The sequence below is a fragment of the Acanthamoeba castellanii genome (genome assembly GCF_000313135.1).
Source record: "Acanthamoeba castellanii str. Neff unplaced genomic scaffold scf7180000084672, whole genome shotgun sequence".
Taxonomy (NCBI): Eukaryota; Discosea; order Longamoebia; family Acanthamoebidae; genus Acanthamoeba; species Acanthamoeba castellanii.
Window position 1 is genome coordinate 9,980 of NW_004457724.1, and position 11,997 is coordinate 21,976.

The 11,997-nt window shown below is 58.5% G+C and overlaps 4 protein-coding genes across 4 annotated transcripts in view; 1 reads left to right on the plus strand and 3 right to left on the minus strand.

Moving 5' to 3' along the window:
- The window catches only part of ACA1_119010 (uncharacterized protein), a gene marked incomplete at both ends in the record, with an annotated part of 3,030 nt that extends 1,316 nt beyond the window's left edge, over positions 1 to 1,714 (plus strand). Inside the window, 8 exons of the mRNA XM_004358010.1 lie at positions 86 to 684; positions 759 to 813; positions 892 to 981; positions 1,083 to 1,175; positions 1,287 to 1,300; positions 1,355 to 1,422; positions 1,542 to 1,582; positions 1,694 to 1,714. Of these exons, the coding sequence (XP_004358067.1) occupies positions 86 to 684; positions 759 to 813; positions 892 to 981; positions 1,083 to 1,175; positions 1,287 to 1,300; positions 1,355 to 1,422; positions 1,542 to 1,582; positions 1,694 to 1,714 (981 nt within the window). The remainder of the gene's footprint in view (positions 1 to 85; positions 685 to 758; positions 814 to 891; positions 982 to 1,082; positions 1,176 to 1,286; positions 1,301 to 1,354; positions 1,423 to 1,541; positions 1,583 to 1,693) is intronic.
- A 542-nt stretch (positions 1,715 to 2,256) lies between these two features.
- On the minus strand, positions 2,257 to 4,805 carry ACA1_119120 (Ubox domain containing protein; the record flags this gene model as incomplete). Its single annotated transcript, XM_004358011.1, has 10 exons — positions 2,257 to 2,976; positions 3,131 to 3,256; positions 3,339 to 3,379; positions 3,464 to 3,593; positions 3,675 to 3,835; positions 3,890 to 3,984; positions 4,052 to 4,125; positions 4,210 to 4,280; positions 4,373 to 4,469; positions 4,581 to 4,805. 10 exons carry the CDS (start codon positions 4,803 to 4,805, stop codon positions 2,257 to 2,259), a joined length of 1,740 nt encoding a protein of 579 aa, XP_004358068.1.
- Positions 4,806 to 5,401: 596 nt separating this feature from the next.
- Positions 5,402 to 7,540, minus strand: ACA1_119130 (uncharacterized protein; the record flags this gene model as incomplete). Its single annotated transcript, XM_004358012.1, has 9 exons — positions 5,402 to 5,488; positions 5,572 to 5,660; positions 5,856 to 5,977; positions 6,152 to 6,291; positions 6,384 to 6,556; positions 6,653 to 6,935; positions 7,035 to 7,114; positions 7,225 to 7,286; positions 7,398 to 7,540. 9 exons carry the CDS (start codon positions 7,538 to 7,540, stop codon positions 5,402 to 5,404), a joined length of 1,179 nt encoding a protein of 392 aa, XP_004358069.1.
- Positions 7,541 to 7,807: 267 nt separating this feature from the next.
- ACA1_119140 (uncharacterized protein) lies at positions 7,808 to 10,466 on the minus strand (the record flags this gene model as incomplete). The annotated part of the gene is made up of 5 exons (XM_004358013.1): positions 7,808 to 9,241; positions 9,324 to 9,571; positions 9,655 to 9,826; positions 9,856 to 10,019; positions 10,136 to 10,466. The coding sequence occupies 5 exons, from the start codon at positions 10,464 to 10,466 to the stop codon at positions 7,808 to 7,810; spliced, it is 2,349 nt and encodes a 782-aa protein (XP_004358070.1).
- Between the last annotated feature and the right edge of the window lie 1,531 nt (positions 10,467 to 11,997).

The window sequence follows — 11,997 nt, forward strand, 5'->3', positions numbered from 1 at the left end:
GCCTCTCGCGATTGCTGTTGTTATTATTATGACTGTGCTCGTGTGTCGTGTCGTGGTTGGGTGGTGTGCATTGCTGACATTCCAGGCGAATGGTCGGCGCAGCCGAGTGGCCTTGCCCAGCAGGTGGGGTCCACAGTGCGCCGACTACTGGTTGCTGTGGCGGCGCACGCTGCCGCGGAGCAGGCTGGTCGGCGTGCTGGCCAAGTGGGTCAACCTGTGTCCGGCCCTGCTGGGCCTCGCCAAGCCCTTGGAGGCTCTCAAGCAGCACCTGCGCGCCAAGGCCGGCCTCCAGCCCGATGACCTCACACTGCTGCTGGACGTCGTTTCCGAGCAAGCCAAGAGAACGAAAACGAGAGCAAAAGCGAAGAAGAACGAACCAGCAACCAAAACGAGAGCGAAGAAGAACGAACCAGCAACGAAAACGACGCGCGTGGCGATGACCAACAGCGCCAGGAAGCCGAACGCCAGACAGACGATTACGACGGAGAGGAGAAACCAACGAGCCGCGGAGAAACGGGCGTCGAGGGTCGGCAAACGCAAGAAGGATGAAGTGGATGAGGACGGCGATGGGTCGGGGCTGGTGGGCGACTTCCTCGCGGCTCACCCGCACGACATTGCTGTGGCTCTGACTGCGCGCCACTGGGCGATCTTCGGCCCGATCCCACTGCTCGACCTCGTGGGCACGTACCTGACGAGCTCTGTGTCGTGTGTCGTGTTGTGAGGCGCTGACCGACCCCTGTCCTGACAGGAAAGTCAAGCTGTGTCGAGGCCGAAGTACCGGCCATCAAGCAATTAGGCGAAGAATCCTCTCAGGTGCTGCAGACGTGTGGCGTGTGGCGTGCGGCGTGCGGCGTGTGGCGTGTGTGTCGTACTCAACCTGTCGCGCTGTAGTTGAGGCGAGCGATCACGGTGACCATCGCATCGCTGGCCAGGGCCAAGCTCAAGGCGCGGGTGTACAAGAAGTGGGTCAAGGTGGCTTGGGTACTTGGTCTCCACTTGGCTCTCACCCACCCAAACACCAAACAGCGAAACTAAGCGGCTTTCCTTGTGGTGCCACACGCACACGCACACGCACAAAATAGAAGCTGCGGCTGCTCAACAATTTTGAGTTCATGCTCCATGTCATGGATGCGCTTGAGTCCACCCGTTTGGAAAAGGCCCAGCCTGATTGGGAGGTACGCTCAGCCTCCACGCCCCTCCCCCCCCCGGAGGGAGAAATCAGCCGATCTCGTGACTGCTGACTTTCTATTCACTGTTGTGGGTGGTGGTGGGTCACCACGACGCAGTCGGCGCAGCATACGTTCGCGCACTTCAAAGAGATGAAATGTATGATGGCTTCACGGCTTGACCGCAGACGCGGCGTTGGGCCTGAGTACCGGGAGGCATTGGCCCAAGCGCAGCCTCCCTGCATTCCCTTCCTGAGTACTCCCTTCCCCCCCCCCGACAGACGCCTCTTGGGGCCTGGTGATAGTGGCCTGATGACGACGCTGGTGGTGCGTGGTGCGTGTGTGGTGCGTGTGTACTAGGACGTCTCCTGACAGACCTGGATAATGGTGGCCAAGTCATGGGCGTGCAGGCCAGGGTGCGCTTTGATGCGTGGCGTTGGCGCAGACCACACCTGGCCTTCGTGTTGTACGTTCTCCTCTCTCGTTAAGCGCTCTTCTTCCTTCGCGCGGGTCCAGCTCCCACACAGCTGGGCGTTGGAAGCTTATGATCAGCCAATGTCGTGTGCAACAACACAGACGCATCAAGACCGGGTCGCCCCCTGCGGCCAATGAAGAGAGCCAGCGGCTCGTTTCCCGGCTGCTGGCACTTGGGGGACCCCGGCGAAGAGGAGGGCAAGGGCAGAGAACGAGCGACACCTTGGCTTTCTTCCACGAACTAGAAAGACAAGGCCTGATTTGAGCACTTGTTCATTGCCGTGTGCAACTGACTGAATATGGTGTGGGGTTGAACATGAACTGTGAGGGCAGCATGTTGGCCACTGAGGATGGAATTGATGGAGGGTATGAAAGCAAAAGCACTGACACAAAACAAGCAAAGGCAAGATACTTCCCATCAACAGTTCAGCAACAGTTCTACATTGCCATTGCTCTACATCTCAGCACAAGCGGTAGCAATCTGGGTGACAGCCACCACCAGCTGCCATACTCGACATTCGCTGCATCTATAACGGGCCTTTGCCGCATGGGTGTACTGGAGCGCAGCTCGACATTCAATCGTTTGTTGATGCGTGAAGTAAAATTATTGGTACTTTTATTGTTCAGGGGAGTGGACGCGCCGTATGTCGATGAAGGCGAAGGGTCGGCGGCAGGTGGGACACGCCGCTTGTTTCTGCGCTTGCTGCTGCTGCTGCTGTCGAATGGCCCGAAGCGCACACGAGCGGCAGCATCGGTGGTCACAGGGCAGCGCCACCGCGAGCTCGGGCGGCTGCGTTCCGCACACCACGCACACGGATCGCTCTCCTTCCTGTTGTAGACACGCGGTCGGCACGACACGACCTTCCTCCACGATCTCTTCCTCCTCGCCTCGTTCTTCTCGCGGCCTCCTTTTCTTGGGCTCGTCTTCGTCACCGCCGTCAACTTCGTCGTCGATCGTGATCGTTACTTGTTGTTTCTGTTCCTCTTGTTGGTCGTCGTCTTCGTCGTCGTCGCTGCCCAACGTGATGACTTCGTTCCCCTGCCGGTCCCTCGTGACGGTGTATCTCGTCATGGGTGCCCATGGCGATGATGTCGATGTCGATGATGTCGGTGTAGTGGCAGACGATGGAGACGCCGTGCGTCGTGCCGTGCTTTGCTTGTTGTCGTCCGCTCGTGGCTGCTTTCTATCTACGCGTTCGTCTTCGTCGTCGTCGCTGATCATACGTTGCCGCTTGTGCCGCGTGGTAGTGGTGGTTGCGTTCAGCCGCTGCTCAAGCGCTGCGCCCAAGGCCGAAGCCGCAGGGTCAACCACCGCGGGCACGCCGCGACGGTATTGCTGCTCATGTAAATGGCTGAGATACGCCAATACGTGCGATTGGCGTTCTGCACATCGTGTGTGTGTGTGTGTGTGTGTGTGTGTGCGTGCGTGCGTGTGTGCGTGCGTGCGTGCGTGCGTGCGTGCATGCGTGCGTGCGTGCGTTAATGCGGACATTGAAAGTTGCAGCTCGCGGAGCGGCGGGGTTACCTGGAGGCAGTTGGTAGGTGTAAGCGAACCGGTATATCTCGTAGCGCAGCGAGCTGTGCTCCACCAGGTCCTCCCGCTTTAACGGCAGACCCTTTAAAAACGCGCACCTCATCAGCGACTAGACTGCCTCACTTGGCCCAAGCTGGCGAGACTGCTTGAAGACAGAACCGTACCGTGAACGGGTCGGTCAAGTGGTTCCGCAGGTGCCGCTCGACTGGTGTGTACAACGATCAGAAAAACAGTCAGGTCGAGTGGTCAGATTGGGGGTTGTGGAGAGGGGGGAGGGCGAGAGCGCAACTGGTGGTCCGGTCGACGGCGTTGCCGGAGGGCAGGAGGACCGGGTCCTGCATGGCCTCGCACGTGATGGGGTCGAGGAAGTGGGCCGGCAGCGCGTCGGCGGGGATCCGCCGGAGCTTCTCCAGCCACTCCTGCTGCACACTCTACGCGCCACCTTGATCAGCGTCGCACACAAACGACAACGACACACCCGACTCACACAGGTCACATACTGGCTGAGGTGGCCGTTCGAGGGCGATGCGCGGCGGTTGAGGCTCGGGCTTGAGCGCAGACAGGCGTGTGTGGACGCGGGTGAGCGTGGCTTTGTCGCACGAGGCCGCGGGCTGGCCCCAGACTTCGAGGCCGGCCAACCCCACGTAGCCGCTGTGCTCCACTGCTCACGCGTTAGAAAAGTGAGTCGTGTCGCGGGCGCGTCGTTTGTGCGTACTTTTCTTGATGGTGATCTTGAGCTTCTTGACCTTGGCCAGCGCGTAGGCCGACCTGTCGATGCGAATCCGCGACCTGTCCGGCAGTCCGGGCGACCTGCCCAATATATATTTTCAATATTTTTCTCATACATTTGCCTGACCACACGATGTGGTGGAGGTACCTGCTGGGTGGGAGGTCTTGCCAGTCCAACGCGCGGCCCCGAAACCCGGGGTTGTAGAACAGCACGGCACTGGCCTGCCAAGGAGGTAACAACAGCGCACAGCCGGTCGGTCACCACATCAGGCAACAACCACAGGAAAGCAGGGGAACGTGGCGTACGGAGTCGTGGTCGGGTGGTGTGAGCTTCGTGTGCAGATCGCCATACGAGCCGAGATACTTCCATTCGCCCTCTTGGTTTAGTTATGGTCCCAATTGGTTGTTAGCCACATCAGCCAACACAAACGTTATTGATGTGTTGCTAAATAAAACAACGTGCACGCACCAGCGCCGGGAGCAGCAAAGGGAGCGACTTCGACCGAGACTACCTGCACCACTTGCGAGCTCACCTTGGGTCGCAGCATCACACACGCCACGTTCACCTTCCCCCACACGAAACAATCAATTATTTGTGTTAATAATAATATATTTCATTTTATGACATTTATTATTTGTAAAATAAATATAGCAAATAAATAGATGCAGGGGTGCACCTCGTGTGGAAAGGTGAGGGTGAGATGCACGGGTGTACGGACGAAGGTGGCGCAGATGAAAGAGGAGGCAGCAGCGCCAAACGGAGCTGGGGAGAAGGGACGAGCTTGCGCGCCAGGCGTGGCAGGGTGGGGCAGGAGCAGGGTGGCCACGTCGTGGCCATCCATCGCCACCGCTGAGCATTCAATCTCAGCCCCTAATTCACGCGTGGCAAAGTTCCACTCCATCTCTGTGGTGCGGTCTGTTTGTTGTTGGTTTTTTTTTTTTCATTTTTTTGTTATCCGCACCACCAAACACTCTGCGCACGACCAGTCACGTGATGACTCAATGCCGTCGGCTACGGCCGAAGGGTCCGTAGTTGCCGATGCGAGAGGTTGGCGGGAGGAGGAAGAGGATGTGTGGTGCACATGCATCATCAGATGTTGGATACGGCCATACTGCGCAGAAAGCACCGCTTCCCATCCGAACAGCGAAGTTAAGCTGCGCCAGGCGGTGTTAGTACTGGGGTGGGCGACCACCCGGGAATCCACCGTGCCGTATCCTTTTGCCCTTCTCATGATCTTTCATTTTTGATCTTCGCATCATCATTGTGGGCGACCACCCGGGAATCCACCGTGCTGTATCCTTTTTGCTTGTTCCTCCTGTAGGACACAAGGGAGGATCTCATCACCGCCATCAGCCTTTCTACCTCCTCAAGGCTGGTCGGGCAAACATTCGAGTTGTACGTGCAAGTCCCCGTTTGGGTGACAAAATCATAATAAATAAATAAATGGCCCTTGCGGCGCGGTTCGGTCAAAGAGTGTTTGCGTCGCTGCCTGGGTGTTCACTGCTGGTACCAATCGGAGAGCGGGGTGAAGGGTCGACCCTCTCCCTTGAACGGTACCAGGTGCGCCCACGAGTTGCCCACAATCTGGCGATGCAACACGACACACGCGACACCAACTATGTCACATGACCATTTCCTTCTGGTATGTGGTAGGGTGGATTGCGCACCTTCTCGGTGGCGATGATGTTGACGCCCTCGGCGAGCGCCTGCGTCCACCGCGATTCGCTCGTGGCCGCCCATCCTCGCGTGATCTTGCCTGCGTGTTTGCAAGCGCGCATGTAAGCACACGTACCGCGAACCTTCATCATGACACGACACGACCAACGACACGACACGACACGACACAACACGACACGACACGACACGACACGACACGACACGACACGACACGACACGACACGACACGACACGACACGACACGACACGTATGCGTGGAGGGTCTCTTCCATACCGCGTTTCTGGGCTTCGCGCACCAGCTCCCACGAGGTCTGGGAGATCCAGCCGTTGATGGGTATGTTCAGGAAGTGGCGAGCCTTGAAACGGGTCAGATCCACGCTCGGCTGGGTAAGCGACCTGGTGAACCACACACGCACGCACGCACGCACCACACACACACACACACACACACACACACACACACACACACACACACACACACACACACACACAGGGCCGCCATGACAGCGTGAGCGGGTGCGAATCAACTCTCGCAAGAGCGAGAGAGGCAGGCCAAGTGTCGCGTGGTACCGTTGGTCGATGTCGACAAAGGCGTACTTGCCGGTGGTTTCGTAGACGCTCTGTCGCGACTTGGTCGACTCCTCGAATCCACGGCCGGACAGCACGAATATGAACTTCTCTCTGAGCTCACCCAGCGTGGGCCAATCATGCTAAAGTTTACAACGCCCATGACGCGACACGACACACACGACACACACGAGCTCAGCGTGGTGGTCGGGGCCAGGAAGAGTGAGGTGCGTACGTCAGGCCGTTTCTTCAGCTGGGTGGGGGTGTAGATGTTGGCCGCGCCGATCTCCTGCTCGAGGATCGAGTCGAACAGAGTGGTGAATTGGCTGTCGGTGCCGAACATGGCGTTGGGCTGCATGTCCAGCCAGACCAGCACCACGTGGTGGCCCTTGTGATGCGTCGAATAACCTAATATCGATCGTCACCATGCAATCATTAGCATGCGCGTGCGTGTTGCGTGTTGCGGAGAGGCGTGTGCGGAGAGGCGTGTGCGGTCGTGCGTACTCTTGAGTTCCTTGAGAACGACCTCGAGCGTGGCGACACGGTCGCTGGGAGGGAGAACGTTGTTAGGAGGAATGTTGAGAATGTATGAAAGTGAGAGATTGTGGCGGTAGTGGTAGGTGTACTGGTAGGTGCCCAGGTGGGACACGCCGAGGGCGTCGGCCTCGGGCGACTGGACAAGATCGAGTTCGACGCTGTGGCACGCCCACTCAAGCGGGGACAGGGAGAGCTGCAAGTAGAGCGGAATCGACAGGCGGAGACTGTTGTGGCTGCCCTTCATTTGCACCTGCACACGGCGCACCACGCGATGAGACATTGCATACGCCACACAGCACTCACGACGACACGACACGACACACGGTGCACGGCAACATCTGCAGAACACAGAGACAGCGCAAGTGGGGTGGGAAGGAGGTGCCTTGTTGAGGGGCAGTGCATCCAGCAGCGCGTCCGGACCCAGCGTGGCTGCAATGGCAAAGGTCAGAAAAAATGAAGGAAATAAAATAAATATATTATTAAAAAAACGAATAAATAACAAAATAAATAGAAAGGAGGGGAGTGGAGGAGGTTGTTACTGGTGTTGGTGTGGGGCGGCACGACGTAGGGTCGGTACTCTTCGGAGCTGTGGTTGTCGGAGCTGTTTCGTTTATTCCCAATTTAAATGGAAAAATCGTGAGTGGAGCTGCAGATGATGAACGCGAACGCAGAAGGAAACGCTTAAGATAAGAGCAAGAGGAAGGTAGCGTACATGTAGAGGTAGGAGCAAAGGATGGCGGTGGCGAGCATCAGGCCCACAGGAATGATCCAAACTCTCCACTTCGAAACGGGTGGCCCACCTCCCGGTGCCGAATATCGTGAACCCAACGTAGAACGTTTCGTGCTTCCCCACATGTCCGCGTTGCAAGTCGTGCTCTCGCTTGTGCTTCGATTGTTTTTTTGATTTATTTATCTCTCACCTAATTATTTGTGTTTACCTCCGTTTTTACCATTTCTTCGTTCCTTTTCTCGGTCATTTTCTCATAGGTCGTTTCTCTTTTTTCCGCAGCACGCAACACTCAACACGACACGCACACAGCTGTTGCAACAACACGCAAGCAGTGAAGAGGTTTGCTTCAAACAACCAATCACATGGCCGGTGTACACTCAAGGAGGTCAGACCTAGGTCGAGGCCAGCACGAGCGAGGTTCGCTTGATGACGATCACGTTCCTTGGCTTCTGTGGCCCACCATCGCCGCCGATGGTGGCGTCGCTCTCGGTCGGCGGCTTGGCGGCTTCCGGCTGCGCAGTCGTTGGCGGTTGACGATCGACCACTTCCCACTTGAGGCCCATGGGCAGCCCTTCGTAGTCGGCTTCAAGTTCGTCGATACCGTCGTCATCGTCTTCATCGCCCTCGTCGTCATCATCAAAGAGCACCGCCGCTAGGTCCTCATCGTCGTCGTCGCTGTCCTCGTCGCCCGTGATCTCGTTCTCGGCATCCTGCTCCTCTTCCTCCTCGGCCACTTCCATGTACTCTAGTCCGTCGTCATCGCCTACAACGACGTCGTCGTTCGCCGGGGTCGCCGTAGCTGACGCCTTCGTCGCGCGTTGTCGCTGGCGCAACCCGCGCGGCTGCTTCTTGCCGCTCTCGTGCCTGCGGAGCGCGGGCGGAAGCGGGGGAGCGAGGAGGTGTTGAGCGCCGACGCCCTTGCCGCGGCCCTTGCCTCTGCCTTTGCCGCCTCCAGCTTTGCCGCCACCTCCGCCCTTGCCGCGATTTGGCGGTCGAGCGCCCCCGCCGCTGACCTTCTTCCGCTTGCGCGCGCTGGCGGCCGACTTGGACGCTGACGGCGCACCGGGCGTGAACAGGTCCTCGTCGTCGTCGCCGTCGTCGTCTTCATCGTCGTCGTCCAGGACATTGTAGCCGGCGTCTTCGTAGTACGCGAATCGACCGGAGCCGCTCGGTACCGAGCCAAAGCCCGGACCCATCGCGGCGAACTCTCCGCCGCCGCCGTCATCTTCGTCGTCATCGTCGCTGCTGCCGCCGCCGCCATCAGCGCCGGCCTTCGCGGGTTGAGGCCGTGGCGGCGGTTGCCACGAGCGCCCGTTGATGAGGTAGTCGTTGACGTAGGTGTCCTTGGCCAGCGCAAAGTTCTGCTTAAGAAACTGCTTGCGCTCAGCCGCGTCGGGCTCTGGCGTCGGTGCTAGCGTGGTCGTGGTCGACGTTAAGTTAGTGGAGGACGATGATGGCGGCGGACCCACGGCGTCGCTCTTGGTGATGGGCAGCAGGGCCGCCAGGGAGCTGATGACCTGCGACATGTGCGCCCGCGCGTTGCCTGCGGCTCGCGCACTCGTGGGCAGCACCTGGGGTTTACCACCACCACCACCGATAGAGGCAGCACCGGTCGAGTCCTTCGCCGCGTGATCGATTGCTGCATCGCTCTTGCCGAGTCCCGAGGCCACTGCGGCAGGCGCGGCCGTAGCCGCGGCAGCGCCGCCCCGTCCCCGACGCAGGCGCTGCTTGCGCTCCTTCTCGAGCTTGGGTGCCAAATAGCGCCGCCGCTCGACCAGCTCTTGCTCGAAGTGACGGAACGCAAATGTTTCATCTGACGTGTCCTCCTGCCATCGTGCGTTGTACAACATGGGTCGTTAGGTTGTGGTTGATTGCGATTGGTTGTGGTTTAAAGTGGTGGTTGTTTACCTCGCTCGATGACCCATCGCCGGTCGCTGCTGCGCTGGGCGGGTCTTCGTCTTCGGCCAGAAGGCGCCAGGTGGGCGTGTAGATGCTCTCGGTGCGCAGGTGCTCGGTGGTGATCACGGTCGAATTGCCGAGGCTCACGTAGTTGTTGATGTCAAAGTCGCTCGATCGCAGGTTGGAGTACTTTCGTTTCTTCTTCTTGGCCGGCCCCTTCGCAGCCTGCTGGGGCTTGGCTAAAGCCTTGGAGCTCACTGCGCGCACAACTTCACCCCCCGCGCGTTAGCGACCTAGCGTGTCGCCACAAATCAATAAACTGCGTGGCGTTGGTGCGTACCTGGAGGAGGTCGTCGATCAACGGCCTTACCCCGGCCAGCGGTGGGCGTGGGCCGACTAGCAAGAGGCTCGACTTTAGGCGGCGGCGGGCGGTCGATCACTTCGATCGGTTCTCTCTCCTCTCGTCTCCTCTTCTTGCTTATGCTCGCGTTGTTGGGCTTGGCGCCGTCCGTCTGCTTTGGTGCTGCTGTGACGCAGCAACCACTGCGGGAGTCTTCCCAGCAGCAGCAGCAACGGCAACGGCAGCAGCGTCGACGGGCACGGAGCTCCGCTCGAGATCAGGAGCGCCGTCGACCGCACCCGTGGCCGCCAGGGGCGTGGCCGGCTGGTCGGCGGCCTGAGACGGTCGCCTGTTTGCATAGAGCCCTGTGCGACCACAGACCACTGTGAGCATCATCTACGAGCACCGTATGGGCCATGCTCGAAGAGAAAGCGCACGCACGCACGCACAGAGAGAGAGAGAGCAAGCGACGGGGCCGAACCAGGGAATGGAGAGGAGAAGAGCGGATGTGGCGCGTCGTCGTCGAACTGCGGCAGCGGCGGTGGCTTGTACTTGTTGGGCACACGTGGCCGCGACAGCTTGCGATGGCGCGTGGGTGGCACGAGTCCCATCGTGCGCAGGCAGGAAGACGGCGGCGACGAGGGATTCAACGTTAAGCCTTGAGCGTTGTCGCCGTTGCTGTCGCTGTCCCCGACCAGCGGCACCACGCGCTGCCGCGAGCGTCGCTTGCGGTCGAGCCGGTCCTCCCAGTCGCGCGACTGTCGGTTGAGCTCAGCGATCTGCAGCTGCAGCCACGTCCAGCGCCAGGCCATGTCGCAGCGCTCCCGCTCCCATCCACGGCGCAACCGCCTTCGCGTGTGTAACAACATACACCCAGGGGTACGCCACACGTAGAGGATGGCCACACCACATGACACACCACGACAGATCAAACCAGAACACGTCAGCAAGGAGCCCAGCGCTCGACGTCGATGAGAGATGCACAGGAAAGGGGAGGAGAAGAGCGTACATCTCCACAGCAAAGGGGTCGTGGTCGGTGTTGCCCCTGTCGATGGGCAGTGGCGTAGCGGCAGCCTCTTCCTTCTCTTTGTTCGGGTTCGTGCTCGTAGGTGCGGGTGCCGCTACTTCGTGTTCTGCTTCTTCCTGATCTGATGAGCTGCTTTCGGTTTCCTCTTGCTGTGGCCGACGCCAGTCTCTACGCGAACCGCCAAGGGCTGCTCTTCCACCTTTGCCGTTCGCGTTGCCATTCCATCCATTGGCAGTGCTGCTAGATGCTGCCTTCGGGCCGCGCTTGCCCTGTCTCCCTTTGAGAGGAGCAGAGACGAAAGTGGAGAAGGAGGTCGTTGTAGAGGAGGTGAAATTCTCCATCGTGATTTCAGGAAATGATGACGATTGCGTAGCGGCGTGTCGCGAGTTGGGCAGAGATGAGGCGTAATGGGAATATGCAGGAGCTCCCGAGGCAGATGGTGTCAAATCGTGACAACAGCCACAAGGGGGGAGCAGAGGCGAAACGGCGGACGTTGTCGGGTGGCCATTCGATGGCGGAGCATAGTTGCCGTTTAGCCTATCCGTTGGGAACCCCATCGATTGTGCGAAAGGAATTGAGTTGTAATAACCCATCTCGGGGCTGACTAAACCCATTGGAACGGGCGGTGGGCCAGCACCACTCATCTTCGCCTCGATGATTCAATGGCCTCCTTTATGTCCAGAATTTCTCATGCGTTCCTTGATTTTCTTTCTGCTTTAACAGTTGCCTAGGTAACTCAACACCCACGTGGAATTCAATTAGCGCAGCTAACAGCACACAAGCTGCAAGAGTTGCAACAAGTATAACATGTTTGTGGGAAGCACCTTCAACCTTTTGTTGCTCCTTCTAGATCCACTCCACATTGAAGGCTTGTACAAGCCAGCTCCACAATTTTTATATTAGGCAACCCAGGCAGTTGTAAAAGGTGTGCTCACTGCATTGGTTGGTTTCACATTACAAACATTAGGAGTTCAGACTGCCACCACACACCTGCCAAACACCAACACCTTCCTTTCCCACTTCCAAGAAGGAGTTGAACAGAAGATGCAGGTGAACCTGGTTGTTGCCTTTGTAGTTCCTCCACTTTTCTGCAAATAGGCAGATAATATGGCGAATTACTGGGTGATTACCCGCGTGTTCCTAGTATTCGTCGACATCGCGTGGGGTTCGGCTCATTTTCGCAGCACCGCATTTCAAGGTGCACAAAACGCGAAGCTTTGGTGTTCGTGATTATTCGGGATCAGATGATGGCATGTGACGCACGGCGAAGGATGTGCGTTTTCGGGGAGCACTCGCGGCGATAGGTATTTAAGGCT